Here is a 26,355-nt window from a genome sequence, read left to right as displayed (position 1 = left end):
ATCCTGTCGACCCAAAGCAGAAAACATTACAAGTGGACCCTAAAACAGGCCATATTATCAGTGTTCCAGCAAACAAGAGGAAATCTGATGCCTCAAATACACCTGAGGTGCCTGCTAAAAAGAGAGACTTTGCAACTTTGTCCATAAGACCCTCTTCTCCTATTCCTCCTGCTAAACCTTTCCCTCCTATAAACTCTCCTACACAATCTCCTAGATTATCTCCATGCTCACCCTTATTACCACATGATGATGATGATTTAGGGGGGGTAGGGTGAGAACACTGTAATTATCCTGTAGATGACCCTAATGATAATAACACTACCCCTTCACATGATACATGGGATGATTATGAAGATCCTGCAGATCCTCCTGATCCAGATGTATACCCATCTAAGCCATCACCCTCCAGACGACAATATAGGATTTAGCCAACTTATTAATAGGACTGCTCAGTACCATGGCATGCCACTACATTCAGACCCCATTGAAGAAGATTTCTTAACCCCTTCCATGCTGATGACGGCCCCCGGCTGTCATGCATCACGGTGGGCGTGTGCTGATGACGGCTGGGGGCCGTCATGAACCCGCCCACTGTTTAAAAGTGCCGCACAGGTGCAGAATCGCGGCCGCGCCCAAGGGGTTAATGGAGACTTTTGCTCAGTCCCATAAAGTCATGTACACATTGCCCATGCTTAAAGGTGTAATTAAACATGCACCTGACCTATTTAAAGACCCTGTCATGGCCAGGATTCTCAATCCACGCACTGAGAAAGAACATAGACCAGCCACTACATATCCCATGTTCGTCAAGGCACATCTCCCATTAGACTCCTTGGTAGTCTGCAATGCAAGAAAACGGGCTAATTCCCAAACCTCTGGTGATGCACCACCCCCAGATAAAGAGTCTCAACGGCTGGATGTATCAGGTAAACGTGTTGCTTCCCAAGCAGCCGTTCACTGGAGGATAGCCAATGCGCAAGCCAGATATGACCGGGCTCACTACGATGAGCTTGAAAATCTTACACAACACTTACCTGACCAATACAAAGTCAAGGCAAATGATCTAGTCCAGGAGGGCTAGTTAATTACAAATGCCTCCATCAAATGTGCCCTTGATGCAGCTGACACTGCATCTAGATCAGTTAACACTAGTGTCTTACTCCACAGACATGCATGGTTATGCATTTCAGGTTTCAAACAGGAAGTGCAAACAACTATTTTAAACCAATCATTTGATCAAGAACACCTCTTTGGACCAGCTGTAGACACAGCTCTAGAAAAAATGAAAAAAGACACAGACTGATAAATCTATGGGAGCATTACAATTTCAAACAACACGGGGGTCCTTTCGTCGCTCCTTCTATAGGAACGGATCCAAAAACATTACCACAGAGGCTACAACTTCCTCCTATAAAAATCCTACACAAACATCCCCCAACAAGGGATATTTTAGGGGTGGGTACAGAGGAAATAATAACAAGGGGAGACCACGAAGTAACTACAACCAAACCTCCCCTACTACCAAACGATGACTTCCCTCCGCTTCCTACAGACCATTCCACTCCGGTCGGAGGAAGACTATTACAGTACCTACCTGTCTGGAACAACATCACCAAAGACAGGTGGGTGAGACAAATTATCCAGTATGGTTACTGCCTGGAACACACCTCTACCCCTCCTGACATACCACCCAGACAATGGCCAGTGTCCACAGAACATCTTACGCTTCTAAAACAAGAGGTTCTCTCTCTCTTGCAAAAACATGCAATAGAACCGGTTCAAGGTACAGGGATTTATTCCCTTTACTTTCTCATCCCAAAGAAGGACGGTACTCTCAGGCCAATACTAGACCTCAGAACCTTAAACTGTACATACAATCTGACCACTTTCACAGGTCACTCTGCAACAGGTCCTTCCACTGCTCCAGCAAGGCGATTTCCTTGCCACTCTAGAACTCAAGGATGCCTACTTTCACATTCCCATTCACCCTGCTCACAGGAAATTCCTACGGTTTGTAGTGGACGGTCAACACTACCAGTTCAAAGTCCTTCAATTCTGGGTGACAACAGCACCCAGAGTCTTCACAAAATGCTTTGCAGTGGTAGTAGCCCACTTAAGAAGACAACACATTCATTTGTTTCCTTACCTGGACGACTGGCTCATAAAAGCCAAGTCACACACAGATTGCCTACAACAAACACACAAGACAATCCAGCAGCTGCACAACTTAGGATTTACAATAAACCTTACCAAGTCACATCTTCAAAAATCCCACACCCAGCAGTATCTAGGTGCAACAATAGATACTGTGGAGAAGTGTGGCTCACCGATTAGAGCGGCAGACCCGATAATTCTCGCCTCGGTGCCTACTCTAATCATGGGTTCCACTCTGCAACTCTGGGCAATAGCTTGCTTAATCTCCACACCGGCCCTAAGAACGCTAGGATGCCTGGCTTCACCTTGGGGGTGCCCAGGAGTGGACACCTCACTGGAACAGGCCAGGAAGGGTTCCACAGCGGTATTCGTACAGCGCTTAGAGACCCCTGGGTGATAGGCGCTATACAAGTGCAAATTACATTTACATTTTACATTTACTTCCAAGGTATTAGCATTCCCCAATCCTGCCAGGATAGCCAGTATGCTAGCTCTCATAACAAAATTTCAACCGCAAAAATCACTACCAGCTCGAGTTTTTATGCAGCTCATAGGGATGATGGCCTCTTACATTTTAATTGCCCCTTACGCAAGACTCCAAATGTGTCCATTACAGGAACGTTTGGCACATCAGTGGAACCAGGCTCAGCTTACAGATCTGTTGTTGGTGGACAGCCGCACACATCGCTCTCTGCAGTGGTGGAACACTTAAAATCTTTCCAGAGGGCGTCGTTCCTGGACCCGAATACACAGATAATGCTAACAGCGGACGCACTGCTCACCGGCTGGGAAGCTCATCTCTGAACTCATACCAATCAGAGTATATGGACCCCTCAACAGAAACTCCTTCACATCAATCATCTGGAGTTACTCGCCATATTTCTCACTCTCAACTCATTTCAGATACACCTCGTAGGCAAAGCTGTCCTCGTCCGGCCGGACAACATGATAGCAGTGTACTACATACAAAAACGGGGGGACACACTCCCTACAGCTTTCACAACTGGCACAAAGCATATGGAGATGGGCCATTCCTCAAAAGATATACCTCTTAGCAGAGAATCTACCTGGGACACACAATCAGATAGCGGATCTGTTCAGTCGTCAGCTACAACAAATTTAAGGGTGGGAACTTCTTCCCAAAGTTCTTCATCCCTTTTTTCAAATGTGGGGCCATCCAGACATAGATCTGTTTTCCACACACTTAAACACAAAATGCCCAAGCTTCGCCTCCAGGTATCCACACCCACTGTCCAAGGGCAATGCAATATGGATGAACTTGTCAGGCAGATTTTTGCATGCATCAGTCTCTCACAATGATCCTAGTTGCTCCAACTTGGGCCCGGCAGCCATGGTTCCCAACCCTACTGGAACTCTCAGTAGTTCCACACCAAAAGTTACACCTTTCCCCAAAGCTTCTCGCACAGAAGCATGGAGACATAAGGCACCCAGATCCAGCTCAACTGAACCTAGCGATCTGGCTCCTAAAGTCTTAGAGTTTGGGTACCTCATCCTCCACCCAGACTGCATGAATGTTATCAAGGAGTCTAGACGCTGTACTATAAGAGCTTGCCATGCAGTTAAATGTAAAATATTTGTGATTTACTGCAATAACAACATAATCAATTCATTAGATGCTTCCATTCAAAACATGATTTGTTATCTCTTGCATCTACAAAGATGTAATCTACTATGCACATCCATAAGATTACATCTTGCTGCCAGAGCAGCTTACCTGCAAAACAGACAACAGTTGTCATTGTTTAGGGTTCCTGCCAATAAAGCATTCATGGAAGGTCTCAAAAGGATAATTCCTCCCAGAATTCCACCCTCTCCTATCTGGAATCTAAACATTGTCCTTACCAGGCTCATGGGTGCCCCATGTGAACCTTTACACACATGTCATTTACAATGTCACACATGGAAGTAGCCTTCCTTGTGGCCATCACATCTCTCAGGAGAGTTAGTGAACTCCAGGCATTAACCATACAAGAACCATTTTTACAAATATATCACAACAAAGTGGTTCTTAGGACAAACCCTAAATTCCTATCAAAAGTAGTCTCTCCATTTCACTGTAACCAGTTGGTTGAGCTCCCAGTCTTCTTTCCTCAACCAGAGTCAGTAGCAGAACGGGCTCTTCAAACACTTGACGTTAAAAGAGCTATTCTTTACTACATTGACAGAACAAAAAGTTTCAGAAAAACGAAACAAATTTTTGTAGCTTTCTCACCGCCACATAAGGGCAATCCTATGTCAAAATCTGGAATTGCCAGGTGGATTGTTAAAACCATTCAAGATTGCTATCAAAAAGCATAGCGTACGATATCAATTCACCCTAAAGCGCATTCCACGCGCACAATAGGGGCATCTATGGCATTCTTGGGGAATATCCCCATGGATGACATTTGTAAAGCAGCAACATGGTCTACACCACACACATTCACTAAACATTACTGTGCGGATGTGCAAGCAAAACAACAAGCTAGTGTAGGCCAATCTGTACTAAAAACACTGTTTCAAACTGCTGCAACCGATACAGGTAGCCACCGCCAAGGCACAACTGCTGCATAGTCTATGCTACAGTATATAATCTACAGCTCATATCCCTCGAACAGAAAATGCTACTTACCAGTATGCATCTGTTATTGGCATGTAGAGCTGTAGATTCGTATACGCCCACCCGCCTCCCCGGATATCTGGGTCTGTTGCAGTAATATCTTACTTAGATACAATACACATGGACATCTTTCTATTTCTATCTAACTTCATCATCACCCTTTATGGCGAAAACAATCTGGAGATGGAGTCGATGCCAATGCACACTACTAACCAAGGGAGGAGTCAACTCTCTTGTGACTACAAAGACTTCTACAATAACAAAGTGCAAACATCCGAGCCCAACACCAGACGGAAATCTATGCTACAGTATACAAATCTACAACTCTACATGCCAAGAACAGATGTATACTGATAAGTAGCATTTTCTTTTCCTATCTTGTTCCCAGGGTCAGTCATGTTTATAAGATGTTATAAGCAAACTGCCCATTCTGGCCTACAGGAACAGATAGCCTTGCAATAGTGAAAAACAAAATTGGCAGTATTTCACTATCGGGACATGCTACAGACATCAGGGCCTGTCCTACCTTTCACATACAATGCACCCTGCCCACAGGGGTACCTTGGGCCTACCTTAGGGGTGACGAACATGCCAAAAAGGGATGGTTTGGGGACCGGCAAGTGTGTGCACTTGCCAAGTCGACATGGCAGTCCCAGACTGCACACAGGCTCTGCAATGGCAAGCCTGAGCCACATCTTACAAGCTGGTTCTGTGGGTGGCCCACCAGCAGCATTTGATTTACAGGCCCTGGGCACACACAGTGCACTATACTAGGGTCTGACAAGTAAATCAAATAACCATTCATGGAATCACTAATCCATAACAACTATTAACAAAAGGGAGCACTTGCACTTTGGCACTTAACAGCAGTGGCAAAGTGCCAAAAGCATCTAGACCAGCAAAAACAAAGGAGGCAACAGCAAAAAATGGAAGGGACACCCACGCCAATGGTGCCAAGTCTGACAGGTTCTTTGTACGACATCCACCAGATCCCTTTTTCAAAATGGCAGTCATATTCACACTAATGGAGTAAGGGCTATTCACTCTATACTGCAACACGGAAATGGAGACATGGGACTTTTGCCTCACAACATAAGACAACAAGCATTTACAATGCAACGGTCTCGCCTTTGCAAATGGCATTGTAAATGAAAACATTTTTATTTATGTGTTGGTTTTGAAAATAGATAAATAAATGGCATTGTCATTTATAATGCCAATAGCTTAATCTCTCGCAAATGCGAGACCTATTGCATTTGCGCGCACACACACACACACACACACAGCTACACACACACAGCCACACACACACACACACACAGACACACACAGAGCCGCACACACACATACACACACATACATACATACATACACATACACACTTACACACTTGACACGCTTGACAGGTACTAGCACTGCTGCGCACGCGCTGCTGCTGGCGCTTCTGGTTTTAAATTGCCCCGATTTTGTATTTAATTTCGAGTGTTTATTTTTGCACTTTTCCCCTGCTTTTAGCTGGACTTGGTTGGGTTTCGCCCCCCTCCCTCTTACCGCACTTAAAAGGTAGCTTCACCGCCGTTTGGGGGGTCCGGGCCCCGAGGGTGGACATCTGTGGGCGCCATCTTGCCTTGGGCTCAGTTTTCCAGCTACGGGCGCCATCTTGGAGCGTCCTCGCGCTCACGCTGGGATTGGTTGGCCTATTTAAAGCTCTCCTCTCCCGCGCAGCGGGACGCGCAGGTGGGTCGCCCTCGCTTAGCCGGAGTCGTGCCAGAGTCCTGCCCGTCTGCGTCCGTCAGCGACGAGGAAGCGCGAGACGTGGCAGGGCTCGACATTTTTCTTCTTTGTCACTTCCATCTGACACGCCTCATCAATGCCTAAATACTCCCGGGCAGATTTGATATCTATTGGGAGTAGGGTTAGGGTCTGCTCATGTCATCCTGTGGACCCCTTGTCCGGTCCATATGTCTGCGCATGTACGGGTTGGTCGCTAGAAAGCCCGAATATGATCCGTTCTCTGGAAGGCGTCAACCAGATCAAACGCAATACCAATTCAGAACAGGGCCTCCGGATCTGGAGTTTAAATGTGAGGTCACTGGGCAAACATCACCAGTTGATATATGACCTCATTGAAAGAGAGGATCCAGACCTTTTTCTACTCACCGAAACCTGGCTTCAGGATTCGGATGCCGCTGTTTTGAATCTTGCGTTTCCTCCTAACTATACGATCTTTACGTTAAATCGGACTACCAGAGGAGGTGGCTTTGCCATGGCAGTTAAATCCTGCTTTCCTGCTGAATGGAAGGCTCTTGGGCTGCCCGCAAGTGAAAGTGCCCTTTTTAAGGTTGCTTTCAGTTATCAGTTCACGTTCAGTGGTTTGCTCATTTATCGCCCACCCGGCAATGATTTAGCCTTTAAGTCCGCTCTTGCCGATATGGTAAGCTCTTTGGTGCTCGATTATGTGAATTTTAACATCATGGGTGACCTCAATATCCATTTTGACAACAGGTCATCCACAGCTGTTAACACCTTGCTCGCAGACCTTGAAGCTCTTCAATTGGTTCAGCTTGTTACTCTTCCCACTCACATTGGAGGCCATATTCTTGATCCCTTTTTTTCCACTCTTGCGAAGGTGAAGGTGTCCGATCCGATGTTGATGGGATGGACAGATCATATGCTGGTGGAAGCCTTTTGCCCCATTCACGATAAACCATTTAATCCTGTGGATAGGCCGACTTTGAAAAGGCACTGGCACAAGCTCAAACTTGAAGAGTTCTACAGGTTGCTGGGGCAGAAACCCCTGAGCGCTTCTTTGAATGTGGATCATGGGTACCAGCTGTTCTGCACATGGATTTCAGACGCTCTTGACTCTCTTATACCCTTGCGCTGGTCGAAAGGTTACTCGAAGGCACCCAGCCCGTGGTATAATGAGTCCCTTGCCGAGCTTAAAAAAACTTGCCGGAAAGCGGAGAGGGATTGGAGAAGATCTTATGATCCTGCCCTGAAAATCCTGTACTTTGCCAAACTTAAGTTCTATCATAGGGCAATTTGCAGAACACGTGCCGCATTTTATGCTCGGGAATTTCTAGCCAGCACCAATCCATCTAAATTAATATTTAAGGTATTGAAAGACCTTATGAAGAAAAGAGCTACCTCGGCAGAGATCTGCACAGACTCCCATTGTGAGAATCTGGCAACTTTCTTCCTGGAGAAAGTACAGAAAATTTACCGAGGTTTTGATCTGTGTCGGCCGGATCCAGAGTTAGTTAACCCCAATCTTTTGGGGTATGAGACCTTGACTTTCTTACCTGACCTATCCACTGAGGCTTTTGATAAACTTAGCCTCAGCGTTAAATCAGGCTCTCCTCTGGACCCGCTGAAGCCAGCTCTTATTAGTACTCTTTCTCCGCTGTGTCGAGTTCCCATTCTAAATCTTATCAACATGTCGTTGTCAACTGGAACGATTCCTGCTTCATGGAAGCAGGCGGTAGTGACCCCTATTTTAAAAAAGGCAAATTCCGATCCACTCTTGCCAGAAAATTATCGCCCCATATCTTTATTGCCTTGGATGGCTAAAGTCACCGAAGCCCATGTCAACTCGATCTTGTCAGAACATCTGGCTCGTAATCAGATACTGGATCCCAGCCAGAATGGCTTCCGGCCAGGACACAGTACCGAGACTGCTTTGCTTTACATCATCGAGCATTTACGCCTGGTGCTTGACTCCGGACGTACGGCAGCGCTCCTGCTATTAGATCTGAGCGCTGCCTTCGATACTGTGTCCCACCAGATACTGATTCAACGCTTAGAGGAAGCTGGAGTAGCTGGTACTGCCCTCCAGTGGTTTCGATCCTTTCTCTCGGAGCGAACCTTTAAAGTGGCAATACCACCTTGCCAATCCACCACCTATCCCTTGGATCTGGGGGTCCCACAGGGATCCTCGTTGAGCCCCACCTTGTTCAACCTCTATGTGAAACCGCTAGCTGCAGTCGTCAAACAGTGGGGTCTGACAATGACCTCATATGCGGACGATACGCAGCTGGCGGTGACACTTAGTGGAGACCCTGAAGTGGAGGCCCCCAGATTCCGAGCGGGTCTTGTGGCTGTAGCGAGCTGGCTTCGTACCAATTGCCTTCAGTTGAACGCCACCAAAACTGAGGTGTTGGTCTTGGGGAAACATGTTGAGCTATGGGGAAACCAGTGGTGGCCTCCAGAGCTGGGCATTATTCCTATCCCAGTCTCCGAAGTGAAAAACCTAGGAATCTGGTTGGATTCTGCGTTCACCTTTATCGGCCACACGAAGAGGGTTGCAGCCACCTGCTACGGAATCTTGCGTGGCATAAAGCCGGTCCTGAAATACTTTGACCCCCCGACCCGGCAGCTCGTGGTCCAGGCATCAATTCTATCCCGACTGGACTACGGGAGCTCACTGTTGATAGGGGTCAATCAGGCCGAGGCAACTAGGCTTCAAAGGGTTCAAAATGCCGCGGCACGAGCCATTGTGGGTCTTCCCAGACATTGTTCTGTGTCAGGTACCATCTCGGCCCTACATTGGCTAACGGTCAGACAGCGGATCAAGTTTAAGGTGCTCTGCCTGGCCTTTAAAATTATGAAACTCTCTTCGCCGCCGGCACTTGCCAATTTGCTTATGCCCTACATCCCTTCGAGATCTCTAAGATCAGAGGCTCTTTATCTAGCAGCCTGCCCCCGTTTTAAACTCAGCAGAATGGGTGGCCGCTCGTACCGGGTGCTTGCGGCAGGACTGTGGAACTCGCTCCCGGTACATATTCGAGCTCTGAACGATTTATTCACCTTCAGGCGGGCCATTAAAACTTTCCTGTTTTTTGCTTCCAATTAGCTGCCTCTTGTTTTCTTTTCCCTTCCCTTTGTGTGTTATGTTATAGTACCTGTCTAGAGCGCCAGGACGCCCCTTTTATGGGGCATCTGTGCGCTATAAAAATACAAATAACATAACATAACATAAAATAACACACACACATACACAGAGCCACACACACAGAGCCACACACACACAGAGCCACACACACACAGCCACACACACAGAGCCACACACAACACAAGAACAGAACCGGCCCCACAGGACTGTGGAGCACTCCAGGAACTGCCCAACAACGGTGGAGCGGCCTGACTCTTCCTCCCCAACACGGACTATGTTGAACCCCACTCACCGGCTCTCCTCACGCTGCTTCTCCAGTGGGGGTTCAATCGCTGTCTGGCTCTTGGACGGCTGCACGCGGGGCAGACATGCGGCGGGGGCAGGCACCAAAAATGTGCTACGTGCCCCCTCCGCGTTACCTCTCCACAGGCTGCTGCAGTTGCGGGGCTCTCTCTCGTGGGAGCCCCGCCTCGCCAGGGCCACGTTTCACCCGGTCCATCTCAGGACTGGGACTTAGTGTGGAGCTAGCGGGGCTCTCGGCTGCCGTCTCCTGCACTTCCGGACGTGTTTCAGGCCCCGCCCACGTCACGGGCAGGAGCTGCCTGACGTCCGGTTTGGACACACGCTTTGAATTGACGTGGACCCCATGCGATCTTGGCAAACAACGCATGCTATTGTCCGGGTAATTTTTCCAAAAGGGCTGAAATCAAGTGGTTTTCTCAGCCCACACAGACTCTGTGGTTGAAGTTTGGGAGTTATGACTTTAAATAGAAAGTAAGTGGACAGTAAATAGAAAGAATAACTTAATAGTCAACCCTATACCGTCCGATAGTACATTTGTTTTTAAATTAAGCTTTTAGTACTATTTATGTTGTGTTTAGTAAGACAATATTCACGATCGCCCAGTTAAATGTCTATATGTGAACTTTACAAAGAATGTTGATTGCAGTTAGTTAGTCCATAAAGATCTGTATTGTGCGGTAGAAAGGTGCAGCCTTGCGCTGGCTCTAGGGCGATGGTCGCTGCTCGCGCTCCGCCATCTCAAACTAGTGAATGCAAGCTCTTGTCGCCGCTTGTGGGAGGGTGGGAGGGAGGGAGGGAGGGAGGTAGGGATGCACTTTCTCGCGTTCCCCTTTTTGTGGTCCGGAGTCCTGGGCTGGCTCTACCCGTTATTCTGCGTGGCGTGACCACGGAGCTACTGTTCTTTTAACGCCGCTTTGAAGCTCTCAATACTTCCCCTTCCAGCCCCACTGCCTGCGGCTCTGCCCGAACCCAGGACGGGGTGGGTGTGCGAGAAGAGAGAGTGGCCAGCGGGGATGCAAACAAGTCGGCCTGGAGCGCATAACAGCCTCGGAAGAGACACGAGAGGGCAGGAGCGTGACGCCGTGAGCGTGCACGTTGGCTTTGGCATTCCCTGCGGCTTGAGACAGTAGCGGCACATGCAGTCTTCGCCGTTGCTTTGAAGCGCGTTCACAGAGCGGTGTCTGCTCGTGCACCGGTCTGTTCCACTGTGAAGCCCGTTCACAGACCTGAATCGGCTTGTGCCCAGGTCTGGATCGGCTCGTGCACAGGTCTGTCTCCCTTGGAGGCAAACACGGCGACTATAAGTCTCGTTGGCGGCAGCGCTTCGCGCTGCAACGCCAGCGAGACCTAAAAAGGAAGAAAGGATCAATCATTACATATCACATATGGAAAGTGACATAGGACTACGCCCCAGAGCTGATTCATAAATAGAAAGAGTGATAGGACTACCTCTCATAGCTGAGATATCATTGGATAACAGGTGGCCATTTTGGGCTGGCCTAGTTGACTATGACTCATTCCCTAACGGAACCAGACAACATCATATAGTACCCAAGTGCATAAGCACGCAGGTGAGATTTTTACCTATCCCTATCTCAACTAACCAGTCCTATACTACTGCCGTACCTACGCCGACTTGGGTCTAGCCCTAGTCTCTCCTCTTTCCTCACGACCCTCCTGCCTTCACCCCCACGTTCATTACCTCCCCCACTATCATAATCTACCGCAATTTACCCAATTCCATCCCAGCCTACATATTATACGCCCCTTAACCATCCCAAACACACAACTGTTCATAACTCCTCCCCTCACATCTTCACCTAACATCACCTTTCTCGCACTCTCCCCCTACCTCCTTTACCCTTACATATAAGCATCAACTCCACTATGGAGCTTACAGGACAATATACATATACCATTAAGTACCCCGCTAACCTCACAAAAAAAAGCAGCCAAATGCTTTAAACATAATCTGCTAAAATCACACGAGTCCCCAATCTCAGATCCCTATTTCTCAACAAACAAAGGTTATATAACTAATGACATTGTTTTTTACACAAAGAGAAGAGCCTAGTGAAGGAAAGCCTTTTTCGCCCTGTTTTCGGACTTGTACTCTAGAAAAACAGCACACGGTCTCAAGATCTCCAGCATCCCCTCACCAATTTACAGAGCTGCAGCAGCAGTCACTATCTATCATAATGGGTTCATCCTCATTCAATCATCAGACCGCAACTTAATCTTACTTGACAACATCTTTCCTCTCATCAAGGAAAAAGTCATGAGACCGTATCCCTCCTCCCCAGGATCTCCCAATTCCAGAACAACCCCTAACTCCCTTCCTAAATCCTCCTCAAGGCAGTCACCTCTTACAACCCACCCTATATAAACACCCAGCCTAGCTCCAGCAGACACCCTAGGTTAGGATAACCACCCACCTAACTCCAACATTACCCAACCTACACTTCATACCCGAACAAGTAGCCTCTCATCCAATCTGACCCCAAATACCATGATCACCTCCACAGCCCTAACCCCTCATCACATCCACCCAGTACATGCTTCTTCGCCCCCTCTATTTCACCCCACCCCCCTCTCCTGATAGCCATCTACGCAAACCACACTACTACGACTCAGGTTACTGTAACCCTCCAAGCCCCATCCCTGGCCCAACCACCCCTCCCCTGCCCCCAAGCAAAACAATAAGCACACAACCCACACCAGACCCCAGACTTGATCAAATCTTAATTTCATTGCAACAAGTCAAAGATGACCTCCAAATTCTATGGGACCTGATTTTACATCCACCTAAGATCAGACGACATGATAAGGATTGTACTACGAACTTGAATAGTAACTGCTCTCCATATCCCCACCATTTGCACTCACTATCCCCAAAGCATCTGCCCCCAAAATGGAGAACAGTACCTTACCCCAATGCTGCAACCCGGCCTGTCAAAAGGAAGGATCCTCTATTGTCCAATGATATACACTCCCTACTCCGCTCTTATGATCGCCCTCATCCCACCCATAACAGTGCTCGAACAACATTCAGAAACATTCCCGAAACCAAACCAATCTCTTTAATACACACAGAGCTCCAAAACACAACACTAGAGGTATAACCAAAGACAATCTTTTGTGAGTCCCCCTCACACAAGAACCTCTAACCCCCATAGAGGCACGTCTCAAATGTATACTACTAAACTGTAGATCAGCCTCAAGACATGCGGCTGATATAGCTGATCCAATACTCACTGACGAACTTGACATCTTAATTCTGACCGAAACCAGGTTAAATGAATCATCTACGCCTATCCTCTATATTCTGATTACCCCAAACCATGACCTCACCAGATTAGACATAACCGATAGACTTGGGGGAGGTGTTGCCTGCATACATCGGAACAGTCTCTCAGTAAACCGATCACATTCCCCAGTATTATCCTCATATGAATACCTTTGTCTGGATATCACAAGTAACAACAAACCAGTCTGTTCGTTGCACACATTCTACCACCCTCCAGGTGACAACCTCACCTTCATCGAACAATTCATGGATATAATGACTACAAATACTGGGCAACAAAATACCCAAATATTCCTTGGAGATCTCAGTCTCCATTGGAATGATCTCAACGACTCTGCAGTTAATAGCCTCAAAGCATTCCTCTTGGGCCTCGACCGTACCCAAATCGCAACTGCCCCAAACATGACAAAGACTCAATCCTATACTTGGTTATTTCCAATGCTGAATCCATTCATCTTCAAACGATTCCCCCCTGTGATTGGTCCCACCACCATTCCATCATATTCTTCATTATTGAATCAATAAAATTATATTCAACACAACTTTATAAATAAATAAATAACCTACAAGACCTAAAATATGGATGAGGAACCTAAAGGATGGCAGCACAAACTTACTCACATCCGCTAGTGTTAACCTCTTGCTTCCCCCTGAAGGCATACCTGATGTTCAAGCTCTGACTAACCACTACTTTAATTCTATGACCACAGTAATAGACACAGTGGCTGCGTTTCAGCTGAAGAGGCTCTCAACAAAAGATTCAAAACCATGGTACAATGGCAGACTCAATGAGGACAGACTATCCTTAAGATTAATGGAACGCCGATGGAGCTCATCACCATCCTCTGTCCACTTTAAGCTGCTAAGAGCTACCAGAAATTCCTACTACAGAAAGATCAGACAACCAAAAGCAAACATTTTTAGGAACTAGTTAGACCAAGCCAAGATTCGACCCAAAAAACAATTTGAACTAGTCAAAAAACAATCTAATGCCTCACCCACCATACCCCCTCTACCCCAAGTTGGACCAAGAACACCACCCAGCTGTGAAGAATTTGTCTCTTTCTTCACTAAGAAGACAGAAAACATGAAGATGGACCTACTTAAGGCCTTAGTAACTCATACTGACACCCACAAGGGCACTTCATCTCCCTCTCTAGCAACCCCTAATGTATGCACCCTAAGTTTGCCCTAAAAAATAATGCTGCATGGTCCTCTTTTGAAAACTTAGCGATGATGCAATACTAAAAGCGCTCACTTCCTTGAACCTCTTCAACCACTTCACTGATCCTCTTCCCGCAAATTACCTAAAAGACTTCATACCGCTGCTACTGCCACTATGGACCAAGATTATCAGTACCTCCCGGCTTCAATGAATCATTCTAGAAAACCTTAAATCTGGGCAGTGTCCCCCATCCTAAAGAAACCAACGGCAGACCACACAGACTTAAATAATTACTGACAATCTCCAACATCCCAACTCTGGCTAAACTCTTTAAAAAATGTGTACACATCCAGCTGGGCAACCACATCGACGATTTCAACCTGCTCAACCAATACCAATCTGGCTTTCGTGCTGGGCACAGTACTGAATGAAATGAAATGAAATGAAATGAAATGCCGGCATTTGTAAAGCGCACAGCTACCTCCACCGGAGGTGTCCCGGCGCTGTCCGTATACCGCTTAGGAACCCTTCTTGGTTTTTTCCCTGTGATGTCCACTCCTGGGCACCCCCAAGGTGAAGCCAGGCATCCCAGCGCTGTTGGGGCCGTTGTGGAGATTAAGCAAGCTATTGCCCAGAGTTGCAGAGTGGGACCCATGATTAGAATAGGCACCGAGGCAAGAATTATCAGGTCCGAGGAAATTGAGCCCAAGACCCACCGAGGCGGGTATTGAACCCTGGTCCCAGACCAGACATCTGCATCAGGGTCTGCCGCTCTAACCATTTGAGCCACATTTCTCCACTCGGCCATGACCCACATAGTAGATGACGCACTACATTTTTTAGACGAAAACAAAGCTTGTCTGCTTATTCTGCTAGACTTATCTTTGGCTTTGGCACCGTCAAACATGACAATCTGCTAGACCTCCTGAAATATAGAATGGGCTTATCTGGCACAGTACTAAATTGGTTTACCTCTTTCCTCCAAAATAGATCCCAGAGATTCAAGCTTAATCAATCCTGGTCTATGTCCGTCCCAGTCACATTAGGAGTCCTGCAGAGCTCATCCCTCTCACCCACACTTTTCCACCTATTCATGGAACTGCTCACCAAAATTCTCAGCTCCTCAAACATCCACTGCCACATGCACGCAGACGATACCAGCTATACTTAAAGATCACCTCTCTGAAGGACATCAAATCTCTCAACTTAACGCTACAAAAAACTCAGACTAGGTTGGCAGAAAAACACCTGAAACTAAACACCATCAATACTTAATTCCTCCTAATCGCTCCACCCAACCAATCAACCATCATACAAGAATGGCTTAAACAACTAACAGCATTCAACTGCCAACCTCATATTATCGACTCAGCGAAATCGCTGGGATTAACACTTGACAGAAATCTAAACATGCAGAAACACATCAGTACTGCAACAAAAAGAGCAAATGTTCAGATATACACTTTCAGAAAATTAAAAACCTTCCTTCCGGCAAATGACTTCAAACTGACACGTCATTGACTAGTTAATCCAAGACTAGACTACAGGAGTGCAAATCTTTGCGGTCTTCCCAGATCTACAATGGCCCCTCTAAGAGCCTCAATCAACTCACGGCCAGGCTAATCATGGGCTCCTACAAAAACTGACTCATTTCCCCCGACCGTAGAGCTCTAAACTGGCTACCATTTGAAGCAAGAATTCTACTAAAAATCGCTCTCATTTGGCAAAAGATCCTCCAGGAGCGCTAGCAATCTTCTTCAGAAACCACAACGATTTGCCAAAAAGAAAACTTACAACCGTGCCGTCTCTGGAATCGCTCCTAGGATATGGAATGCACTGCCCCCAGATACCAGACTGAACCCCTCTACTGCCTCTTACAAGAAAGAAGTCAAATCTCTTCTCATGATTAAATTCACATGATCAATGTATCTAACTTTCATAACGGCTGCTTGTATAGTAGGACATAACAATGACATACAGTGCCCTTTTGTTAATCTCTCTTCCCTTGTAAAGCACTCTGATACCCACAAGGGTCATGTTCGTGCTATATAAAACCTTCAAAATAAATAAATAAATACATTTTCCATTATTGCCTCAAAATTTGGTACTCTATCCCCCTAAAACTATCTTCTTCCATACTCTATTTAGAAAAAGACGTGCACTCCTGCTTTATAATGAATGAAAATACATATTTTCTGCTCTGTTAGTTCTGTGTGTATTGTAGCACCAAGTCACCTTCCCAGTGATAAAAATCAAACACAAGGAGGTGATGGAAGGAGAACTGAAACTTTTTTGACACTCACCCCCAGTCACAGATCTGGGTTGAATCCATCATCGTACCTTAGCTCACTTTGTCACCCCAGTTCAGACCCAGCTCTGTGGAAATCAGTCTTAACCCTGTGTCTGATGGGAACGGTCTAGCCCGAACTGCCAAGCCAGGTCTTCCCTGGACGGAAACAAGCATCCTGGGACCAGTTTTGGGATAACACCCCTTATCAGCCAGGCTAGCTTGGTTCCACCTTAATTAGTGCCAGCAATGAATTCGTGTGCTCTGTTTTCTCACAGCTACTGGCAGTCTATCTGCATTTTGGTAGGTGGTCTGTCTCCCAATCACCTATAATGAGCACTATACTCGATGAGCTGTCTGGTCCTATATACCCATAGCTCAATCCATTGTTTTGGGATTCTGTACACTATTCAATATTTTATCATTTTGAGGTAAACCTTACCTACCTCTAATTTTAACTTGATTTGAAACGACAGAACCAAACTAAAACAAGCACTGGCAAAGCGAATTTGTCCCACCATTGCTACCAGGCATGGATCCATTGAAGATTTGTTTTTGCACCTGATGCCACTGTGTATTCACAGGCAAGACGGTAGGCATCCAGCAATGGAGTTTAAAAAAAAAAAGAAGACATTCCATTACAAGATAGCCACTGTTTCTGCTTGCCCGTGCACAGTGGCGATTTTGGAATGATTTGGTTTTGCAGATGCCTGTGAAGCAATTTAACAAGCACCGTCAAAGCCAAAAATGCAAATATGCCAGTGTCATAGTGTAGGAGACAGCAGTGGGTGGCATCAGGCCCAAATTCTACACTTTATGGGTGGGGCACAGAGACAGCAGGAGGGGGAGGTGGAAGGTGCGGAACAGGGAAGAAATTCCTACAAAGAACTACTTAAACCACAAGTAATCTTTCACTAAATGCCATGGTTTTAAGGGCAGACTAAACAGTAGTTTCTAAATGTCAATGGCTGAAGGGAACTGACCAAGATTTCACTCTTCTGCATGAAAGTGTATTGGTAACATGAGACCTCACATACCAGACCAGAGGTGAGTGACCAAGCACACCGAGACACTATACTTGCAAAAAGAAAAAAATAAAAAAGGAAGAGATGAAAGGGGGAAATTGAGCGTAACAATAGGCCCATATCATCTATGCTAAGCGGCTGCAACTTAGTTATCAACTCCAGGATATTCATTCCTTCATAACAGTATATCAACAACCACCAACTTGACCTCTATTTTTTTGCTCGCTGAGTCGTTAGGGCTTAAACAGCTCCACCGGGTTACTAATGTACTACCCGAGACATGCAACAATGTAACTGTATAAAAAAAATGTTAATCATTTTTAAAAAATGATTTAATTATAATATTCAAAACAAGAAAACCATACGTATTATTGACTCTTTTTTGCATTTTTCTTACTTTAACTGAGTCGTAAGGCGACCAAAACAAATTGACTTAAGTTAGTTAAATTGTGGATATGTTGGGAATCAATCTAAGGGGAACTAAGGCTGACTGTTTGATCACCAGTGTGATACATTAAAGTGAGGATATCTCAGTGGCCACTGAGAGGTCAAGTATGAGGCAGAAAATAATTGTGGCGAAATTCTGAAACTGTATCGGTTTCTTTTATTGTACCACTGCTTGCAGGATGCATGTGTGCATGTGCCTACAGGGCTAAGATTCAGGGAACAGTGTCATCCAATACGCGGAGAACGCTAAAAAGCCAGGCATTGAAAAACATTCAAATTGGCAGAAGAAATGATCCCTGGAAAAATACTTAGTATACTAATAAAAACAAATACATTATAGGGTTATAATATTTGTTCTTTGCTATTAGGTTGCAGGAGGCAGTATTTTTCCTATTATCGCAGATTTTTTTTCAATTAGTCTGATGAAAAAAATGATTATTCTGAGATCAGTTCCCTAGAATGGGGGAAAACATGTGGCACTACTATACCCCTTATTTTGAAATGCAAGACTCGGAATTATGTGACAATACAGTATCAAGTAACACTCATCATATTAATTCCTAGATGAGGTATTGCCACACTAAAATTACGGGCAGCTCGTGATGAAGCCAGAATGCCAGCAGCCAGACTTTCCATCCTTTGGACAAGAGCAAGGATGCCATGGAGCTAGTGCAAGCATGGAAAATTGCCCCCCTTAACTTCTGTTTGGGCAGTGCTTAATTTGAGCTGGTAGCTTCTGGTGCTCAGCGCCAGCACTCAGTTGCCAGCAGCGGCACTAATTACATCTGCCACATGGTGGCGGTGTTTATGTAATTTAAAGGTGAGCGAAAAAGCTGTTGTTAGTTAGTTCAATATACCTTAAAAGCAACTACTACCTGCCACCCAACCCATTCTTAAAGTTTTAGCGGCCTCGAACAGTCTGAATTGTCACACTTTTAGCAGTGTGATGGGTAGTAGTTGTGTATGTACTGTCACTGGCAGTGCTGGCATGGGCAATGTGACGAGGGCTCTTGCACTTTTTTTTTTAAACAAATTAAGCACTGTAAAATGTAGCATTTATCAGGGTTCAAATGACTCATCAGAACTGCCGACCGGTGCCACTGCACCTGCTGCGCTAATTGTAGCTCCTCCGCTGCCTTCGGACCGCATTGCCGACATAAGGAGATCTGCTTTCTCAGTGCGCTGCAGTGTGGAATTGTGTGACAGTAACATACTTATATCCAATGAGAGGTGTTACTACTTCTTATGTAAATATGTTTACCTTAAGCATCCTTTAGTAAATGACGCTGTTGTCGCCAATCAGGTTTAACCATTTGTGTGAAATGTTTCCCTCAAAGCGTCTAATTTTATCTTGTTTGGCATGTTGACAGAAATGAAGACGCCATTAACCAGTTGGCGGTCACGCCGTACCCGGCACCTCCAAGCGCACAGTCTCCAAGTGAGGTAAGAGCCTTTCTCGATGAATCGAACTCCATGTCGTTGATCATAATTAGCCGGAAATGTAATTCTGTCCGTCCTGCAGGTGGGATCCGTCCTCTGGCTGCAGGCAGCATTCGATGGGAATTGGAGTGTAGCAGACTTAAACCCTTACCCACCCCCCGGACCTAGGCAGATTACCGTGTTTTCAAAATCCATTTTTAGTTCAGAAAAACACTTTAAATAATTCTGGTTCAATGGCAGAGGCCGCATGATTCAAGAGCTCGAGCAGCTCAAATTGCAGTCATCATCTGTCATTTTGTGCTTTCAGTGCTGGGTAATGAGAGTGTGGTGCATGGGGAGTGCAGTGTATCAAATCCGAACCAGCACATGATCAAAAGCCTGGCTGCCTCTTGCAGATACAGTACGTGGAAGAAAGTAAACATGTCATTTGTAATAAAAACAGCCTACACTTTGCAGTAGCGCTGCTGGCCTTATTTATAACTGTTAAAGTGAGTAGATGTGTAATAACAACATAGTTCAGTTAACTGAGGAAAAACATCTAAGCAGCGCCCATAGGCCTGGCATATGGTCATCTTAGCCTTTACGAAGTAACCTTCCCTTGAATAAGAGCACTCGGTGTTGTTTTCAAAGTCCAATTTCCGATAGAGACTTCTAACCGCAGGCTCCTCACCTTGTGAGTTTCTCTAGGTGCCAGAGTAGATCCGGAAACTTTTCAGCAATTCCCTCCCACATTGACAGATGACATTGAGCGGCACCGTGTTGGATCCGTCTTCTCTGGATATGACGTTGAGCCACTATTTATGCGTCACTTCCACATTCTGATGTCAGTTCCTTTCTTTCCTTGCCTCCCGAAGCTGATCCGGAGCTAGCAGTGCTGTTTTCTAGAAGGCTTTTTTTTTCCTCAGGAAAACTCTCTTTTACTTCTTAACACTTCACAGTTTGCTAAATATAGGCCCTAAAACAACAGATTTTAAGCTGTGCCGTGACTGCTACCCAAAGATGCAGGTGATAGACACCCACAACATCTGCCTCTTGTTCCTCAGCACCTCATGACAAGGAGTCGTGTCCTTGCTGTGCGAAGATAAATCGCAAGCCACCTGCGCCCGCTACAGTAAGTTAGCTGTAAACGAACTCCATAAAAAGAAGCGGTCACGGTCGAGGACACTGACACACTGTCATTCCTGACGCCACTCACACTCTTGTTCCAAGTCAAAGTTGTGGAACTTGGGTAAGTCAAAAAGATCCCATAAGGAGCTTAAGAAATCAAAGCATTGGTCTCCGTCATCTATTCACACCATTCAGTCGCGTAACAACCCCTTTACCTCCTGCCCGCTGAGCCGTATTCCTTCTCCCACTTCCCCTGGAGCAGACTACGACAGCAGACAAACGCTGCCAGCTCAGATAGTCCGAAACCTGCTGGAGCGCTGTTGGGTCCTAGAGATCCGAGGTCGCTACCTGTTGGGACCACATTGGCGGATCCATCCCAAACTGTGCTTCCCGACCTTAACCCAAGGTCAGCCTTCGAGCATGTCACCAGTGGCTCCAGCCTCAGCACAACATCCAACACTGCTCTCAGTGCCTCGACCAACACCATTGACCTGAGCATCAGCGCCGGTGCCGATGCCACAGGCACTGGACATGGATCAAATAGTTTTATTGGATTATGAAGCTCTGCCCCTACCCTTTGGACCACGTCAGCATGCCCATTCAACCCCAGACATATCCCACCAATATGATGACAATGATGGAGGACTATCTATGGGGACGAAATGTATGAGGAGGGAAACATATTTGAGAACCTCAAGGATGCGTGTGACCTGGACACCTCACCAGGCATTAAGTTATCCTCCCCAATACCAAGTCATGGCTACAGACGGCTTTGCCTTCTTTGCCCCTGTGATCAGACTGGCAGCATAAGTCTTAGACCTCAATCTTCCCATGCAAGAAGTAAAAACAAATGTCCCCACTGAGGTTGTGAGCCCAAATCGGACCAGCCAAGACCTCTACTGTCTTTTAATGAGCCCCTCATTGATGTCCCTGTGGGCGCCTGGGCAAAACCAGGATTTTGCTGCCCAGTGAATAGCAAGAGGCAAGACAACAAAGCCCTACTCCCCGAGGCCTGGATTTTGATTCGGGCAACACCCCACCCTGGAGCGCTTAGTGGTAGAGACGTCAACCAGCCACCAGGATCTAAGTGCCACCCCTATGAAGCCACCTAAACAAATGGAAACATTTCCAAAATGCATATTTTCTAGTACCACTGTTGCCTTAGGTCCGTCTTCACCTCATGCTTCCTGGGTAGATACACAAGTTGTGGGACAGGTGGCAGACATCTTGCTAGCTGTCCTAGAAGACACCAGGCCGACTTTACAGCATCTTATTTCTGATGGAGAAGACACAGCTAAATACAAAATACTCTCAGGTCTGGCCACTACTGACTGCCTGGGTAGGCAGTTGGAACCAGCGTTGTACTGCGGCTCCACACAAGGATTGGCTCCACGGGGTTTTCCTCTCATGTCGAGCAGGACCTAATGGACATGCCCTTTGACGTCTCTAGGCTGTTTGGAGCGATGGCTAACACGGCCGTGGAGAGATTTAAATAGAGTAAAGCCACCTCGTACACAATAGACCTAGTTCAGCCTGCTCTGGAGCTTCTCCCACAAAAGTGTCCCTTCCAAGGTTTTGGTAGGACCTTCCTGCAGAGGCAATATGTGTCTCAGAAGCCATAAGCCTACCAGTCCTTTTGAGGGTGTAAGTGGGAGCATAGCAACAGTGTCCAAGGACAACGCACTACTCAAACCTCAACACCTGCAGCCACCACAAAATAATTTGTCCTTTCTGGTGCATGATTACCTGGTGGGAGGTCAGGTCACCTTTTTACCTCCCCGGACGGCGGAGCTTCACTTAAGACCAATGGGTGCTCCAGATCATCGAATAGGGCATAGGTCTTCATAGTGTGGAGCGCGCCCCCCATAAGGGGGCGCACTCCACCCCACCACTTCACATACCATTGTTGCTGATCACGTCGGAAGTACGCTTGCTGCCTGTGTTTCATACTCCCATCTCGAGTTAGGGCTCTCTGATTGGAGTAGTCATTCAGACCACCAATTAGGATGTAGTTCTTGCCGCACTGATCTCAGCACTGACATTCCTCCAATCAAAGGGAAAGTAGCAGCACAGATGCCAGGAAGTGGTTCATATTTTGCATACATAAAGCTGCAAAATACTTCTACTTTGCTGATAAAGCAGCACTTTTTCACTGCTGCCTTTTGCCTCGTGGTTACTGAATTTCTGGTTTCTGCCCTTCCCCTCGCCCGTGACGCCTTTACCCCTCAAGATTATACTGGTTTGTAACCTTGCAGCTCCTGCCTCCAAGGATTTTACAATGGGTGCATCCTTCCAAAAGATTCCATTCACTGGCAGGTAAGAGTGAAGAGCTTTTTAAAGTCTCCCTTCCTTGCCCTTCGTCCAAATACTAGTGGGGATATTGGATGTTTTGAAGAGGAGAGGATATGGCATTATTGCCATAGCTGCTGACTTTGGTTCTGGGGACCCGGGTTCGAGTCCTGGCATCGGCTCAACATTATGGACTGATAAAAAGGATTAGGAAAGGAGGTTTTTACTACTCTCCCGGGCCCAGCCCTTGCCTTACTGAACAACTCCCTGTGTCAGGGCTGCATACCACAGGCCTTTAAAGAGACCACTGTGATCTCCCTCTTAAAGAAACCTGGGGCGGACTCCCAGACATTGTCTAACTATCCCCCAATATCACTGCTCCCATACTTAGCCAAGGTACTTGAGGCCCATGTGGCTAAATGCCTGTCCAACTTTGTAGAACAAACCAGGTTTTCTGACCTACACCAAGCGGGCTTTCGTCCTGCCCACTCCACAGAAACAGTAATTACAGCTGTACTGGATTCCCTTCGGGAGAAGGCTGATAAAGGCATTCCTCTGGTCCTAGTGTTATTAGACCTATCAGCCGCCTTTGACATGGTCGCCCGATTCAGGTGGACCGTGTCGACGATGCCGGCATTCAGGGCACTGCCCTTAGCTGGATTTGTTCCTTCTTAGTAGGTTGCTCCCAGGCAGTCCGTCTGGGTCAGTTTATGGCTCCCAAGGTGAAAACTATGTGTGGGGTGTCACAGGGCTCCTCACTCTCCCCACACCTGTTCAACCTTTACCTCTTGCCACTGATTAAGTCTTTAAAGGAAAGGAATATGGTCACTTTTAACTAAGCTGATGACCTTCAACTGCTTTTTACGTTCGATAACTCGTCCCAATCATGACTTCCAGTCCACCATTCGACATATTTGCCCCTGGATGGACTGTAATCATTTGAAACTGAACCCAGGAAAGACCGAATTGGTTCTGACGAGTGGTAGCCTGAATCCTTGGGGCCCACACTACTGGCCAAACGAACTGGTTCCCCCTCCTATCCCTTCTTCTTCTGCCAAGTGCCTTGGTGTCATTATATCCAATGAGCTATCCTTGAAAACACAGGTAGGCTTGGTGATCTCCTCCTGCTTCTTCCAGCTACGCAGGATCATAAAGTTAAGTAGGCTACTCACCCAAGCAGCACTAAAACAAATTGTGATAGCCATGGTCCTTTCCCGCCTCGACTACTCTAATGCAATTTACCTTGGACTCCTTCTCGGTCTCTCAAAACGCCTGCAGATGGTTCAAAACCAGGCAGCTACACTGATCCACCATTAACCTAGATGGCACCAGGCCTCCCCTCCTAAAGAAGTTGCATTGGCTTCCCATCCCTCAACTTTGTGCCTTTAAAGTTGGCTGTCTACTGTTCAAATCTCTCCACAGTTCGGGCTGGACTGTTCCCATGAGGCACAGGGTCAGACTGATTTGCATATGGCCATGTCTGAACTGGGGTGGCAGAGTGGGCTAAAGAATGGTGATGGATTAAACCCAGATCAGTTGACTGGGGGTGAGTGCTTGTATTGTAATGCTCCGTCCATCATTTCCTTTTGGTTTTGCTCCAAATCTCTCCACAGCCATGGCCCTGGATTCATAGACTGCCTTATATCACGCTACTCCCCATCACGCAACCTTCGCTCAGCTCATCTTCAACTCCTGGCAATCCTCACTTTTAAGCTGAAGCGACAAGGGGTTAGTAGGTTCGCTACTTTGGCTCCAAATTCTGGAATTCCGTTCCCTTGGAAATCAGGTCTAGTACCAAATTACTGAAATTCAGAACATCTCTTAAAACTTGGCTGTACACTCAGGCCTACGAATAAACTGTGACTGACTCAGCAACAGCCCCTCCTAGAATCAGCACCATGAAGCCAACCGGTGTACGAGTGCTTTAGAAAACTTTTTTAACATAACATTACATGGGGGCGCAGCCTAAAAAAGTTTGAAGACCTTTGGAATAGCAATATTCCCTACCCTTCCAGTCATATACACCGCCGGAAGTCAACTTGTCCATACTCCACAGAGAAGTTTGTATCCATACTTCGCACCGAAGTTTGGGCTCTCTTGGCCAGGGGAGCAATGCAGAGGATGCTGGTGTCAAGAGATCAGGACTGGTTGCAACTCCTATTACTTCTGGTGCCAGGAAAGGATGGAGGCATCTGCCCTATTCTGGACCTTTGCCCTCGAAACGCCTTTGTCTGGAAGGACAGGTTCAGAATGCTTACCCCGGCTCAAGTCCTTTCTGCTCTCGATCCAGGAGACTGCATGGTGACACTGTACTTGAAAGACGCATATTTTTACATCTTCATTTTGCAGTCCCACAAGCGTTACCTGCAGTTTCAGGTAGACCTGTAGTGCTTTCAGTTCTCTGTGCTCCCTTTTGGCTTTACCAGTGCACCTCGGTTGTTCACCAAAGTGATGGTGGTAGTAGCAGCTCATCTGCGAAGATTGTGAATACCAGTCTTCCCATATCTTGACAACGGACTATCGAAGACGGGCTCTCCTCAAGCAGTCATAGAGCACCTCCAGATGATGGCCAACTTATTTACATTGTTGGGATTTTTTATGGATGTGCCTAAGCCATTTCGTAGGATACATTCTGGAAAAGGTGCTCTTTTGAGCCATCTCTCCGCCTCAATGAGTCTGGGATGTTTTGGCTATGATACCAATGTTTCAATCCTTTACCTGGGCCTCAATGAGCGCAGCTCTCAGGCTTATGGGCCTCTTGGCCTCTTGCATCCTGCTTGCAGACCTCCCCTGGTGGCACAGACGGGATCTGCAGTGAGATTTAATGTTTCAGTGGGCTCAGCACCAAGGCAGTCTATCAAATTTTAATCGAAGTGGTGGAGGAGACTGCGAAAGACCTGCAGTGGTAGCTGCTCCTCCATGACTGGACTGGTGGAAGACCCCTTTCCCTAACTCACCTGAGTTAACGGTCATGATAGATGCATTGTTACTGGGAGGTGGAGATCATCTGGAAGAGTTAGAGATCAGATGACTTCGTCTTTGGTAGAAACTCATCTCATAATCAACTCGTGTAAGGTGCAAGTGATTTGCTTTTACACTGAAGGCTTTCCTCCCTCTTATCAAAGGGTAATGGGTGCAGATTCTCACGGACAACATGGCTGCCTTGTGGTTTTGCAATAGTCCGGGAATTGTGAAATGTTTTTTTGGCCAGGCGCCTCTTGTCTCTAGAAATGGCTGAATGTTAAGGGCATCTCTCTGTCTGCACAGCACCTGGCAGGTTCCTTAAACGCAGTTGGACCTTAATTTGAGCCACAGTT

The 26,355-nt window shown here is 46.6% G+C and overlaps 1 protein-coding gene across 8 annotated transcripts in view; it reads left to right on the top strand.

Moving 5' to 3' along the window:
• PATJ (PATJ crumbs cell polarity complex component) overlaps positions 1 to 26,355 on the top strand; it is a 1,530,963-nt gene that overhangs the window by 1,076,758 nt on the left and 427,850 nt on the right. For all 8 annotated transcript variants that reach the window (XM_078669616.1, XM_078669595.1, XM_078669605.1 and 5 more), the window contains one exon: positions 19,573 to 19,645. In XM_078669616.1, the coding sequence (XP_078525742.1) occupies positions 19,573 to 19,645 (73 nt within the window). The remainder of the gene's footprint in view (positions 1 to 19,572; positions 19,646 to 26,355) is intronic.

Source organism: Lissotriton helveticus, chromosome 1_2, assembly GCF_964261635.1.
Source record: "Lissotriton helveticus chromosome 1_2, aLisHel1.1, whole genome shotgun sequence".
In the NCBI taxonomy this organism is placed as follows: domain Eukaryota; kingdom Metazoa; phylum Chordata; class Amphibia; order Caudata; family Salamandridae; genus Lissotriton; species Lissotriton helveticus.
The sequence above is the reverse complement of the archived record's forward strand: the minus strand, read 5'-3'. Positions and strand labels throughout refer to the sequence as shown.